General features: G+C 40.7%; 1 protein-coding gene across 4 annotated transcripts in view; it reads left to right on the forward strand.

Annotated features, from left to right (window-relative positions):
• Positions 1–15,335, forward strand: part of crebbpa (CREB binding protein a) — a 76,749-nt gene that overhangs the window by 46,667 nt on the left and 14,747 nt on the right. For 2 of the 4 annotated variants that reach the window (XM_061721359.1, XM_061721378.1), the window contains 14 exons: positions 2,301–2,414; positions 3,251–3,502; positions 4,920–5,007; positions 5,159–5,296; positions 5,412–5,529; positions 6,590–6,761; positions 7,106–7,159; positions 8,520–8,641; positions 9,549–9,755; positions 10,713–11,021; positions 11,322–11,501; positions 13,187–13,358; positions 14,069–14,187; positions 14,329–14,568. In XM_061721359.1, coding sequence (XP_061577343.1) covers positions 2,301–2,414; positions 3,251–3,502; positions 4,920–5,007; positions 5,159–5,296; positions 5,412–5,529; positions 6,590–6,761; positions 7,106–7,159; positions 8,520–8,641; positions 9,549–9,755; positions 10,713–11,021; positions 11,322–11,501; positions 13,187–13,358; positions 14,069–14,187; positions 14,329–14,568 — 2,285 coding nt within the window. The remainder of the gene's footprint in view (positions 1–2,300; positions 2,415–3,250; positions 3,503–4,919; positions 5,008–5,158; positions 5,297–5,411; positions 5,530–6,589; positions 6,762–7,105; positions 7,160–8,519; positions 8,642–9,548; positions 9,756–10,712; positions 11,022–11,321; positions 11,502–13,186; positions 13,359–14,068; positions 14,188–14,328; positions 14,569–15,335) is intronic. The other 2 variants (XM_061721367.1, XM_061721388.1) reach the window with 2 other exon arrangements.

A 15,335-nucleotide genomic window follows, 5' to 3' on the forward strand; every position in this document is an offset into this window, starting at 1 on the left:
CACTTCAAAAGACGTAGTTTACTAGGTTCAAAAGTTGAATGACATCCAGCCAAACTCACAATCAATAAGAAAAATTAAAATACATTTTGGCTTAACCTTAGTGCAGAATTCTCAACAGCATGAAATGAATAGCAGCAGCTTTTCATCGCGGCTGTTAGTTTTGGCCCTGTCTGTCACTGTGTTGTAATGATGTCCCGCAGAGCGTAGGAACCAAGTGTGGTTGTTCAGAGACGGACCCTTTAGACCGTAACGCCAGCCCGCAAAATAGCAGTCCGTCTTCCCTGTGTTGTGTTGTCACCGAGAGTCAATAAAGTGGACCAAAAGATGATTAACGAGTGACGGTTAATCATTTACATAACACTACAGTCACTTTTCTCCAACAGCTTTTCTCTCTTTTTAAAACTTTCAGACATTGTCTCTGTTTATCTGAGCCTAGGCTAGCTGTTGTTAGCTTTCTGTTCTTCTTTCCCTCTCCAGCACAAACGTCACTTCCAGCCTCGGCGCCGCCCAAAAGCAATATCTTATAAACACACATCAACTGTCTGTATTGTTAAATACAATTATAAAACGATTTAATAATTAATATATATTAAAAACATTAATAACTAGGTATGTCCCGATACTCTTTTGGCCGATACCGATGTTTTGAAAATGATGTGATCGGGCCTGATCGATCGGGACTACACTAGCATAAACATAACAACAAATATTTCATTTTGTATATTCTTCATTCAACTCCTAAACTCCTACATTGGTGTGCTAACAACTTTTATTTGTAACCATGCTTTATTTGTCACCATTTTAACAAATTGGCTACACTTTTCTAGTCACTGTGGCTGTATAATGTACTTTTGGGGCTGTAATCTTGATGTTTTATCACAACCGGAAATTCTTACAGGGTAATTATGCCACTTACGACGCACAAAGAAAGCAACCACCAAAAAACTCACTTATGAAAATAAGACATGTTGAAGCACCACATTTCGAAAGGGTAGTTTTAGTTTTTGGTCTTAAAGATTAGATTTTGAGACAGGGTAAATTACATTTTTCTTGAAGTTCCAGTGTCTCCAGTAGATGAAATAAACTATTTCTTGAGAAGTGATGGGTTTTTTTTTAAACCACAATGCAATCAATAACAATGTCTTAAAAACCTTTCACAGTTTTTCACAATAATCTTTCTAAGAAGCAGAAGCTCCAGAGTTTCACACTCTTGTGCTTCGAAAGAAAATAAACTCTGGAGTGTCTGACACTTAGAAAGGTTTAGTTCAATTCAATTAATAAATTACTATTAAGCTGAAAGGAAATTGAATTGAATGGAAACTTTTTTAAGCAACAAATGCTCAAGAATGTATTTCTCATTAAATCATGACTCTGCCAAAACAAGGTTTTGTCAAGGAGATGGTATTTGATAAGCAGCAACTGGTTTTTGCCATTGTTTGAATAGAAATATGTCAATTTGATAAAAATGTACTTCTTTTTTACCCCGTTGCAAGAGAGAATTTGAGTCTTCTACATGTAGATTGACAACCTCTAGCATGACTACGTATTCTCTAATAGATATCCACACATTGATTTGTGTGTGTGTTTATTATTTATTATATTTATTCATTATTTTCTCTTCATCCTTTTCACCCCATAATAGTGCTGCACACACACTACACATTCAGCACACACCAAATTTAATGAATAGTTAATAGAGTCCTCCTCCCCCTTTTCTCTGTCTGTTTCTGTTTTATAAATACCTGTTTGTCTTATGTCTCTTTCGTCCTCAAACACAACACGTTATACATTCACTCACACACACTACAGCACATCACACACTCAACAAACGGCACCCATCAGTGTCTTGTCTTTTTTTCTTTCCTACTTTTTCGCGTTCCACTTTCGGCCCTCTTTGGCAGAATTTCTTTTTCATTCTTTTTTGCCTTTTTTTCCTTTTCTTGAGGGACTAATAAAATATGGCAGACAGTCAAAAGGGCTGGTGAAGGAAACGCACTCACACACACCCAAGCACACGTATACACACACACACACACGAAAAAAAACCTTAATGCAGTCTGTTTCTCAAGTCAGTCTCCAGCTACAAATAGAAACGATAATGAGATTGTTTCTCTCAATTTCCTACACCCTACTCATTTTACCGTGGATTCTCACCTCGCTCATTATGACATACCACTGGTTTTATGGACAGGATATTGAACAAAATGTAATGCTAAAATGAGACTGAACATGGTAAAAAGATTAAAAGATTTTAAACATTGCTCTTCTTTCCATGACTCTCTCTCTTTTTTCTTTCGCAGTGGCTCACTGTGCATCTTCCAGACAGATCATCTCCCACTGGAAAAATTGCACACGACACGACTGTCCCGTCTGCTTGCCGCTGAAGAATGCTAGCGACAAGCGCACCCAGCAGCGTACGTATAAGTAGCAACCTTGAGCACACTGTCGTTTAACCATTCTAAAGTCGCTCACCACAAATACCGGCATCAAACACGAAGCAGAGTGGTATATTGTTATGTTCAGTCCTATTAGTCCACTGTGAGAAGTATAGAAAGTTTTAGTTCTTCTGAAACCTACAAATATATTACTGTTCAGTCATTTAAACAGCTTACATCTATATTTTGCTCCTTAGACATGAAATGACTCAGGACACTCAATAGTTAAGAGTGTAGCCATGCTGTTTGTAGAGTTGCGATGAAGAGAGAGAGAGGAGAAATGGATCCTTTACACTTAACTCTTGTGTCCAGAGTCCCACAAAGCACTTGGCTGTTGAGATGTTTACTGCATCTCCCAACTAGATCTGGGCCAAGTTTGACATTTGTGCTTCATTACTTTAGTTTCTGTTTTTATTGTTAACTTTTGTTTCTTCTGTCATACGTTCCTCGTTGTAATTACACAATATTTGGTTTGAAATGATAAACATGAGGCCAAAGCTTATACTCATATCTGTGCAAACAGTTTGATAATGCTCAGAAAGATTTATTATACACTTGTCTTTTAAGGATTCAGCTGTTCTTTGAGTTGACTGTTTTGTCTTGTTTATTTTTTTAATTGCCTTTTCTAGTGTTAATTCAAATAATATTTTCTCTTTTCATAATGTTTTTGAGGCTTGTCACAGCTGCATTTGGTTATGCAATAGGTGCATTGTTAAAGTAAGCAAGATGACATACATTGCAAGCTGTTACGGGTCTATAGTAATTGTGTGATTGTCTTAGGTATATCAGACTGACTGCTCTATTACTCTCCCCAGCCATGCTGAGCTCCCCAAACGCAGGCCTCCAGAACCCCATGTCCTCTGTTGGTGCGGGCCAGCCAAGTGCCCCCACTATCAATACCTCAGCTCCTATAGACCCCAGCTCAATGCAGAGAGCCTATGCAGCTCTGGGTCTGCCCTACAGCAGCCAGGCCTCTGGACAGGCCCAACAGGTCCCAGGACAGACGACCGGTGTCCAGAACTCCCAGCAGCAGCTTCCACAGCCCATGAGATCCATCAATGCTATCGGTAAATTCAGTGGGGTGGATTTTGTACATAAACAAAAAGTGTTAATACTGTTGTTTCACCACCTTTTAGCATTAATTACAGGACACGTTCACAATGAAATCTGTTCAGTAAGCTTATACACAATCACAGCATGTATGTGTCCATGTGTGAAAATGATGTCTCATGTTCCCTGAAGCACTTTCAAAGTGCCCCATGATTCCTGTCACTCCCATCTTGGAATATGCCATTCAGGATATTAACGTAGTCGGCCAACCTCACTTTTTTTGGGACACAACATAGTAGCAGGGGTTCAAGGTAAAACCTAGGCGGATGGGATTTCAAAGGGCCAACCCCCGGATGTTCCTTTCAGTCGTTGTGTCACCATTTAGTGTCTGAGCAGGTACGTCCACTGACTTGGCAAGCTACTGCTCCATACCACAGGGTGATTGCAGCACAGCATTTTCACTGTTCTCTTATCACCAGTGTTTAAAAGATGATGTTGATGGTGGCAAAGATGAACAGGGGAAGAAAAAAAAAGGCAAACTGGAATGATATTGGCATTAAAGGAGCTGAGACAGTTGCTGCATTCCTTTTTGCCGTTAGCACACACTGGAATGGTGGTGATGAATAAGAAGAGACGTGTACTCAAAGAGAGATGAAGAAGGTTCAACAATGTCATCACTTGCCGACAGCATATCCAGTGAGCACCAAACCCCCCCCCAATATAAGTTTCCACAAATTCAGGTTCCCCAGGCCTTTCCTGATACATTCCACATTTGCAGGCTGCATAAAAAAACTACCTCAGACCCCTGCTAATGGAAACTTATCCGTGTAGCAGAACCTAGAGCTGAGCACCTGAGGCACCACCGGAATATAATACTAACCCACGGTTAGACAATAATCAAATCAAATCAAACTATTTGTATAGCATTTTTCATGCGTAAAAAAGCACCCACAAACACACAGACAGACACAAGCACACACACTAAAATTCACCCTAGTTACTAAATAATAAATAGGGGTGAGCACAGAAAATTATAAAGAGTTTGAGTCAGTTAAAAGCCTGATTAAAGAGACACTAAAGACACTAAACATTACCACTATATTTCCATCTTTTAATATTTCACTGGACAGTTCTTAACCCAGTTTAAGTTTCAACAATCCCCTTTTTTATTTTTTTAATTAATATCTATATTTTGCTACCTACAGACCAGCAATTGAACCCATACTAGTACTTTTGTCAGTGGGAGGCTTTTTTCCTTTTTGTTTTTTGCTTTCTTCAATGAAGTACAGATGGTGATTTTGTCTTGGCCAGACAGTGTATGCAAGTCAATTCTCTGTGTGTATTTAAAATCAAACCATTACAGTTCTGTGCCCCTTTATTTTTCTGTTGGTATGAAGTTGTGCTGTCTGCTCACATTGTTCATACTGTTTACAGGTAACCAGATGACTCTTGGAGGTGTGACCACTTCAGATCAGACAAATCTACACACCGACTCTCTTCCCAACACACTCAACACTAACAAGTCAGTCCCCACCTTTATACTATGATGACAGTGCATTCGACACAAAATGTAGAATACTCAGATGGTTTCTTTATAGACTTAATATATGAGAGTAGATGTGTTTATAAATGTGACTATGTAACTTCTGACTTTCATCTTATCCCACCTGCAGTCAGCTGCTGTCAGACGGATCAGCTGTGGGATCGATGGGAAACTTACCCACAGCGGCTCCCCTCTCTGCCACAGGCTCCAGGAAAGCCTGGCATGAGCACGTCACTCAGGACCTGCGCAATCACCTCGTACACAAACTGTAAGTGCACACCTCAGCTTGACAAATGCACGTTAGTCATATCTGGATAGACTCTCTGTGGTAGAAATTCCTAGGCATTACCCTTAGTAAACAAAACTGTGTTCTTCTGTGACAGAGTACAAGCCATATTCCCTACACCTGACCCGGCAGCTTTGAAGGACAGACGGATGGAGAACCTAGTGGCCTATGCCAGAAAGGTGGAAGGGGACATGTACGAGTCCGCCAACAGCAGGGTAATATTGTCTGTCTGTCTGATAGAGGCATCAACCAGGGCCCAACTATTATATATATATATATATATATATATATATATATATATATATATATATATATATATATATGGTCCCTTAATTGTTGTCTTCAAGCATCACAATATACCGTATTTTCACGACCATTCGGCGCACCGTGTCATTTTTAGATTTAAAACACACATACGGCGCACCGACCCAAAAAGCGCCGTCTACAGACACGGAGCTGCACACACGCGCGCCGCAAAACACACAAACGCCGCAAAACACACACACCCGCTGCAGAACACACACACAAGCACACAAGTGTGCTTATTTAAAAATAGAGCGGGAGCAAAACTTAGTTTGATTGTATTTTATTTCAGTTTTTACATTAATCAAACCCTTCAAAGTCCTCATCCTCTGTTTCTGCATTAAAGAGCTCCGCTAATTCAGCTGCGCCAGTCCAAATTTCCTCGGTGTCAGAGTCACTTTCTGCACAACAGGAAATAAACTTTTCATACCCCGTTGTGCGGATCCCCCACCGTGCGGATCTTGTCTCTCCCCGGCGCCTTTCCCGTCTCTCCCCGGCGCGGATCCCGTCTCTCCCCGGCGCGGAGCCCGTCTATCCACCACGCGGGTCCCCGTTAACTCCACCGTGGGATTCACCGGCATGTGGAACGTGAGCGGCACCTTGTCCATGTTCGTGATGTGTGGCTGCAGAATGGGTGGAAGCTCTCCATCTTTTCCATGTAATCTGCCGGTCGCTGAAAATGTTCAATTTTAATTTCTTCCACCAGCGCTACTCCTTTCAGTTTGAGGATAGTCTCATTCACGTCCGCAACTCACGGGTGCTTCACACGCCCCCTTCTCCCTTTACCGTTCTCATGGTGGCCGTCCACCTTACATTACCGTAATACAGGTAATAGAAACGGCGCACCGTTTCATTGGGCGCGCAGCACATTTTTAAAAAGAAAAAATAATTTTATGTGCGCCTTATGGTCGCGAAAATACTGTACTCTACTTTGCCATCTTCTCTTATCACTTGCAACTTACTTTCTTCCAGGATGAGTACTATCACTTCCTGGCGGAGAAAATTTACAAAATCCAAAAGGAACTGGAGGAGAAAAGGCGTTCAAGGCTACAGAAGCAGATCATCAACCAAGCACCTATGGCCGCTCAGGGGACCCAGCAGCCTGGCCTTCCCCAGCCTAATGCCTTGGGCCAAAGGCCTCAGAGTGAGTACAAGTTGATCTGACATAATATCAGATTTTGAAATAAACACTTGAATTGTTGACTGCCGAATGGCAACTTAATGGTTATATTTGAAGAGTGTTTTTTTCATGGATTTGTGGCAGAGCTATAAATGTTATCTTAAAGTTTTATTGGAAAGATATGTCACCTGTTTTGTTTTTTTGGTTCCTTGCACTCCTGTAACTGTATAATCACAATATAGATATAAATGAAAAAAAGGGATTTATATTGATAATATAGCTGCATACAGATAAAATGCAGCTGCAGTATTTTATTTGCATTTGGAAGTGTGGTAGTATTTATTTGTATGTAACTGTTTATTTTGCAGATGGACCTGTTTCTCTTCCAAACATGCCAAATCAGATCATGAATCGCATGCAAGGTATGCCTTTCAGCATGCGCAAACATACATACGTGTGCACAACATTGTGTGAGCACTACAAGTCTTCTGTCAGTTTTAATGACTGGCCATCTTAGTCTTTTTCAGTCTCTTTAAGATACAAATGCATAATGCTCTAAAAACATCAGTGGTAGATGTGTTAATCCACCATTTTTAATTTTCTGCATCAGCCATAGAAAACCCCGTTTTGTTCAACCTCACGAAAATATGAACACAAAATAAAACCACACAATATTCTTAACAAATTACTCTACAAGCAGCAGCAGGGTTTGAAACTAACACCGGCCCAAGCGCCAGGGACGGCTGTGTGTATTCTGCGATTTCTGTTGGGCAAGTAAGTCGTGTTTTTAGATTATAGCCCACTATTATCCCTGGATGAAGAGCGCATGTTGGGCATTGTAAATGCAAGGTGTGTTATTGCCTTGCCGGCGCCTGAAGCCGACTCGGGAGGCGTTATCAAATCTTGTTGCACAAATATGACCAGCAGTCTCACTCTGCCACTCTTGCTGTTGCGTTTGTTGACCGCAAATAACTTCTTCCTGGGGCTCTTCAGTTTGGTAATGACCCAACCTTTGTGTCTGGGAAAGCCGTGGTCTGTCATTTTAGTAGTAGTTGCAGAGTACGGTTCGCTAATATGCTGATTTATGACGTCCACGGCTCTGAGGATGAGGTGCTCGCGGACATCGTTGTCTTGTAATCTGCATCTCCCACCCACGACCCTACTCCCATCATCAGTTCTGTTTTCACATTAGTCCTGACCAGCGATTAAGTGTTCCCTCAGAGGTCAGTCCTTCGCTCCACACGCCACCCGGTGGCCGACGACACGCTAGATTCAAGTACTAAATGGGAGATATCCACCAAAGTAAAAGGGGGCTACTGGTATCTAAAAACTGCGTCTTGTGTTTCACGTTTGTATTTTAAAGACACTGAGAAATAAATAAGAATGTTGGTAAAACAGCTAGACTAGAGGGTGGCTAAGACTTCTGCACTGTACACAAGAAAAAGGAAGGGAGTTGAGTGAGGGGAAATTATGGATGAGTACCTTCCAAAGATTATCAGAAAGATATTTATTCTAAACATAACTAACTGGTGTAACTAAGAAAAGATTAATGGAAGCAGTACCCACTGATGTGTTGATATTTAAATGTAGAAGACGGTCATAAAGTGAGAGGCTCTCCGCGTTTCTTTTTGTGAGGGTAAAGCATGGGTTTCCATGTAAACTGAAGAGAGAAAAGGCTACAGCTGTTATCTGGGGTTCATGTAGTGCATCTTTACCTTTTGCTCTGCTATTTGTGTATTGCTGATTTGTTTTGTTGTTTTCTCCCCTTTCTTCCCCGTACAGGAATCAACCAATTCAACCACATGGCTCTGCCCAACACCCAGATGCCTCAGACATCGATAGGAGCCCGAGCTGCTTCTCCTATGAGCCACCCACAGCAAGTGAACATGAGCACCGTCTCAGCGGTAAGAGCAGCATGTGGACCAGCAAATTACAATACACAGTCTGACAGTCAAATCTGACAGCTTTTTAAAATGTTTTTTATTTAGCACAAGCAGACTGAGGTTTTCCAAAACTGTAGTTCATGGGTCAACAATCATTCAGAGGTTGCTGTTGGATTTCAGTATCGAAGGCCACAATAACAAAAGACGTGAAAGGCAGACGAGATATAAATCCTTTCTGAAAAAGATTTTGTTTTTGCTTTAACAACTTCTACACCCAACGCACAACATGGCAGTAATTATCCTTCGCTACAAGATAATGCTACTGTTGGCTTCTTTGTGAAGAATATATATGCAATAAAAGTGTTTTTTTTATTGTGATTTTTATATTTAGATGTATAGTTGTGAAACCTATAATGCAGTTTGTAAACAACTAATATATTAGAAGAGAATAATTCTCTATACCTGGGTGTTAGTGTCAATATCAATATCCAATAGTCTTTTTACTTTTTCAGTTTTTTGTATGAAATAATTTATAGCTAGTTTCGTAGATATTGCCTTTTGACATTAAAGTGAATCATTCACACAACAACAACAAATAATTGGCTCATCTTTTCATGTGGCAACATAAAAAAATAATCCAAATTTAAAGCATTTTTCATAAGTTATAATGAGAAAACATAATTGATTATCACAATCAATTATCAAAAAATAATTCGCTGCTGTTACTATAACCAGCTAGATTATAAACGTGCACAAAATCCAGGTAGAGTAATCCCCTTAATACTTTACTTTCATTCCAGTGAAGCATTATTTCAGATCCATTCATTAATTATACATGTTTTTTTCCCCTGTAATTTTGATTGTTCTTAGCCTGGATGATGATTGATGGTGACTCTGTTAAACATCTTATATTCCTGCATTCCTGTAGATTGGAATGTCTCCGTCTAGAATGCCCCAGACACAGGGCATGATAGCTGGACACAGCAACATGGTGGGCCAGACTGCAAACCAGGGACAGTTCATGCCGCAGACGCAGTTTCCTCCTGGATCTGGTGGAGTGGCTTCATCGGGAGCAATTAATGTGAGCGTGGGGCCTGGCATGGGCCAGCCACCAGCACAAGCTGCTGTCACCCAGGTGAGAGCTGCTCTGAGGGGGGAGGGGGGGGATGTAGAACTACTAGTAAACTCAGCTGAGGAATTGATATGGTTGGCTGTTTTTGGTGATGCTTATAGAATTCCTGCAAAGTGGTGTTAACTACATGTAATTAGGGCTGGGCGATATATCGAGATTTTAATATATATCGATATATTTTCAAACGCGATATGGTACGAGACAATATCGTTTATATCGATTATTAAAAAAAATATATATTTTTTTTTTTTTTTTTTTTTTACGATTTTAATATAGCTTATTTTGTGACAAATTGACTTGAATGTTTTATTTGAGATTTGCACAAATGTTTTGTTATTTGCACAACTGTCAACCTCAGTGGAAAAGTCTGCCTGTTACTGTCTACACTGTATTAATTGCACAGTGTATTTTAATTTAATTGTTATGCAGGAAAGGGATATTTGTTTTATTTTATTCAAGAAGCATTTTTATTCTATATATGCAGGCAGTATATTTTTATTTCATTTGTTTTATACATTTTGATATTGTGCAGACCTCTGTTAACAAAGGTACCTGTGTGACATTTGGCACGAGGCATTGTATTAAAACTGACTGTTTTTGCCTCAGAAAAAAATGAAGCTAACAGAGATGCTATGCTATAATGCTTTGGGGGAAACCCCAATTAAGGCGCAGAAAAAATATCGAGATATATATCGAGTATCGCCATTCAGCTAGAAAATATCGAGATATGACTTTTGGTCCATATCGCCCAGCCCTACATGCAATGGCAAAGGAACTAAAATAAAACGACATTAACCAATCATATTACACACTAATTGCTCTTTAACTGATCATACCAATCACAACGTGCTCTTCAAAACCCCAAATTGTTTGTGGTGTCTGTTTGACCTTATTACTTTGTGTTTGTCTGCTTTTTTCTGTGTGTATGTGCGCCTGCTGTTTGTGTGTCCTTCTCTCCAGCAGCAGCAGCAGCAACAGAGCGCTAACCTCCCCATGAATGCACTTGGCCCCTCGCTGGGCCCTCAACTAGCCTCCTCCCAAACCCCCTTGCTCTCCACGCCTCCACCTACTGCCTCCTCTGCCTCCACGGCCGGGGGGGCCACTAACCTGCCGCACCCCCAGTCCTCCAGTCGCAGCTCCACCCCCACCCTTCCTGGCCCCGCCCCAGCTCAGGGTGCCACCCCACCCTGCCCCACTCAGACCCAACCCCAGACGGAGCTTTCTGCAGCGGCGCAGACGCAGCCCTTGCCTCAGCCCCCGACCACGCCGGTGAGACTGAGTCCCTCCGCATGCCCTCCACTTTGACCCCCCCCGTCCAAACTCCCATTCCTCTGATGCCATGTACCAACCCCTCCCATTCACATCCACCTTCCTCTTCAGTGCATCTTCACCACTGTTCGTAGCCTCCATCACAATGGCAATGTCATACCTTTGAACTTAGGGTGCAATGGTGGCTACAGGAGGCGTGCAGTCCAGTTGTAGCTGCAAGCCTGCATGCAACAAAAGGGAATAAAAGGTTGGCATATTTCTCACATTTGACGTATCCTTTTCTGCCTCCTTGTGTCTCAGCTTTCTCAACCAGGGGCCAGTCTGGATAACCGGGTGCCCACACCTGCCTCGGCTGCAAGCGCTGACCTGCACTCACAGCATGTAGCAGCAGACCTGCCCGTCCAGGAGGTCAAAACAGAAACGCACCACAGCAAGCAGGAGATTGAGGCTGCTGGTGGAAAAACGGAGCCTAAGATGGAGGTTTGTTGAGGCAGTTTATTCAAATACTGTAACAACTATGAATTAGCTTGAAGTTAAGTGTTTGCCACATGGTCAAACAGCCCTACTGGAGAGAGAGGGCCATCTGATGCATGCATCTTCTGAACATTGAGAAGCATTCCCATGTTACATGGCATACACCCGAGTCAGCAGTTTTCAATGATGCATCTGCTGATTAGGGCTGTTCGATTTTGCCCAAAAATAAAATCTCGATTTTTTTTTTCTCTCAAAATCCGATTTTCGATTACGATTATTTTGTGAATTGACAAAAGGCAAAGAAATGATTTCAAATATGCTGTTTTTTTATTGAACATTTGCCCCATTGGGCTTTAAGTGCAAACTTTGCTCTTATTAAACCAAAAATGAATGAATAAAGTGCAAAACTCTGTAAAATAAGTTGAAAAAAAGTTTTAAAAAATATAATAAAATATAAAGTTTTATCTCTGAAAAAACAAAATCAGCAAATCAGCACTTGCAAACATACAGTAAGTTATATTTCCAATTAAATAAAACAAGACATTTTCTAATTAAACTAAACTGGCTCTTTGCATGCTAAATAATAATGCAACCCATGAAGGAGGTAGAGGTGTGTAATGGGGCACTTGTCGCAGGTATTGAGAGGTATTTCCATCAATCATTAATATGGTATTAATCATTAATATGTGTGCAGACAAGGTAAAAAAAATAAAATAAATAATAAAAAAAAAAAAAAAGTGAAAAATCGATTTTACGATTTTCATGTTTTAACATCGTTCTAATTACATAATCGCGATTACGATTTAAAATCGATTAAACGAACCGCCCTACTGCTGATAAAACTTTTGTTGGCTGAATATCTTTATTTAGAATCCTCAATTAACATCCATATTTTTCCCCATGAGTCAATTTATGCAATTACAATCCATTTGGCCATGATCACCTTGAACCATGTGTATCCATTAGTTTTGGCTATGTGGGATTTTTATATAAATAAAATCAAACAAATACAGAAGAAGTGGATGATGGGTCTTAGTTCTTGATCAGTATGTGTTTTTTTACATGTTCTCCTAAGCTGTGGAAGTAGCTGCAATTCGTTTCCTCAGCTCGATTCTTCACTAAAGTGATCTTTTTGAACTTCATTTCCATTTTTCTCAGCAGTTTAAATCAGGATCCAAAGTTGGTTTGTTTTGCATGCAGGGAAGAGGCATTTATCTGACAAGCAATAGCTCGCTAGATTTCAACTAGAAATTGGAATTCAACTGATGACTGTACTTTTTAAAGCATTATGTTCTTCATCATTATGGTCTTGTCATCAAGCTATAATTGTGAACTAAAAAGTAAATAACAGCATCTCCCATTCTTTTCTTCTTTTCAACAATTACTTTGTCACACATGTCAAAGTAAAGTGTTGTATTACACAGACCTTAAATATATCCACTAGTTAATGTTAATATCTAATCGCTTTCTGTTTTGCTGACATTTGTACCAAACATTATAATAAAAAAGCAAAGAAAGTTGACAGTGTAAGGAATTGTAAGATATGCACGGACAGCTGGACACTTACACAATATGCAGAATGTTTACCTACAGATAAGTAGTCATCATTGAGATGATACTCATCAACCGAAGCTTTTGTTAGCTTTTGAAATGTTGCCCTGGTATGACGCAAGTTGATCTTTTATCTACAGACGGAGGATGACTCTGCTTCAGTTTTGCCGAAGAAGGAGGAGCAAGAAGAGAAGCCAGAGCCAATGGAGGTGGAAGAGAAAAAGCCGGAAGTAAAGACAGAAGTCAAAGAGGAGGAGGAGAGTGGAACTAATACTACAACCTCATCGTCACCATCTCAGTCACGGCGGAAAAGTGAGTCTGTAGCAGAGTGTTGAATAAAGCCATGTACTCTCGAGGAATTGCTCTTTATTTATTATTTTTTGAGGACTGATAAGTTGTCTTCATCACTACTTGGTTCAGGTTGACGGTGTTTTAAAATCAGATATTTTGGTCTGCTGGTCTTGCTGCATGATTAGGATAGATGTCTACTCACCTTAGGTGTTAAACAGATGAACACTGGTTGAAAAGCTTTCGTAGCATTTATAATAGCTTGTATGGTACTTGCACACATGGTGAAACTCACAATCCTTCTCCTGTGCTGTTCTTTCTTCTTGTAGTTAATAAAGAAACCACTAATCAAACCATTTACAGTGATTATCAGAAAACCATTATCAGCAGTTGAAGTATCACCTATCCCTTTCTAGAGAAAACCTTCCTGATCCAAACTTAAGACAAATTTACTTTGGGTTTTATTGGTGATTATCAACATATTGTTATTTTGCCTCGGGAAGGTCAATGTCCGTAGCCTCAACAATCGTAATTTGCAGGTGTGCACTTCACCGTGCAGTCGAATATCCTCAACATATTCTAGATTCTGCTGCTTTACCTCGTAATCCAGATGTGAGCTTTGTGCGTGAACGTTTATGACCAACATATGTTTTTGTTGAATTAATAAGAATTGTGCATCTTTTGGAAATGTGTTTGTGTTTCTTAACTTTTCCTGTCCATTGTTTTTTTTCCAGTTTTTAAGCCTGAGGAGTTGCGCCAGGCTCTCATGCCGACACTGGAGTCTCTCTACCGGCAGGATCCAGAGTCGCTACCCTTCCGACAGCCGGTAGACCCCATGCTCCTTGGAATCCCGGTAGGTAGCGCACGAATGCTGTGTTTACTATATAAAAATTAATTCCTAATGAGTAAAACTGACACTGATGGTTTGAATGGATTCACATGGTAGGCTGCATTTTTATTAAAAATGTCTGCATGATTCTTTTCCTCCATCTAGGACTACTTTGACATAGTTAAAAACCCAATAGATCTGTCTACAATAAAGCGCAAGCTCGACACAGGACAATATCAAGAGCCCTGGCAATATGTGGATGATGTCTGGTTAATGTTCAACAACGCTTGGCTGTACAACCGAAAGACATCTCGCGTCTACAAGTATTGTTCAAAGCTGGCAGAGGTGTTTGAGTCGGAGATCGATCCGGTCATGCAGGGCCTGGGTTACTGCTGCGGGAGGAAGGTAAGAAGATTGTTTTTCTTCGTATTCCAAAGATTTCTTATCACATATACTGACAAAGTTCCACCCTTGCATCTTGATACTTACTTAAGTTGGTTCTTGCTGCGTTTGCGTTGCATGGTGAATGCTATGACATATGTATGTGCCGGTTTCCACTGCTTTAAGGCTGAATTATGCTTCTGCGTCAAAATGACGCCGTGCCTACGGCGTGTGGTTTTTGGACACGCAGAGGACACGCCGTCACATGCGCCGTCAGTGACGTGCACCTCCCGAAAATTGTAACTACGCGTCGAGGAGACGCCGTCCACACGCAGACCGAGAGGGCTGTGATTGGTTCGTTTGAAAGCGAAGCATTTCCGGTTTCCGGTTTGAATCAGTAGTGAACTTCCAGGGCTCTTTTCTTCGTTTATATGTGATTTTTTTTGTTTTTGTTTTTTGCACAATAGTTGTCCTTATTTCTTTGATTTACTGTGACCGGAAAAAGTCGGATAAACCATTCAGAAAAAGATCGCTAACTAGTGGCCGCGGGGGGTACTGCACCGCGACCAAATGAAGAGACGGAGAAGTCTGAAGGGTTCAGCACGGCGTCACGGCTGCGGCGTGTGCTCTGCGTTGGTGTGACGCAGAAGCATATTTCAGCCTTTAGTCTCAAAAGCTTTCAAGGTTAACCTGGTTTACCTAAAGATACTATGATTCAATAAGATCAGCATGCCTTTTGCCTTTCACTGTGGAAGTCAGTTATTTTTTTTTAAATTTTTTTTAATACCTGT

The sequence above is a fragment of the Cololabis saira genome, chromosome 1, assembly GCF_033807715.1.
Source record: "Cololabis saira isolate AMF1-May2022 chromosome 1, fColSai1.1, whole genome shotgun sequence".
NCBI lineage: Eukaryota > Metazoa > Chordata > Actinopteri > Beloniformes > Belonidae > Cololabis > Cololabis saira.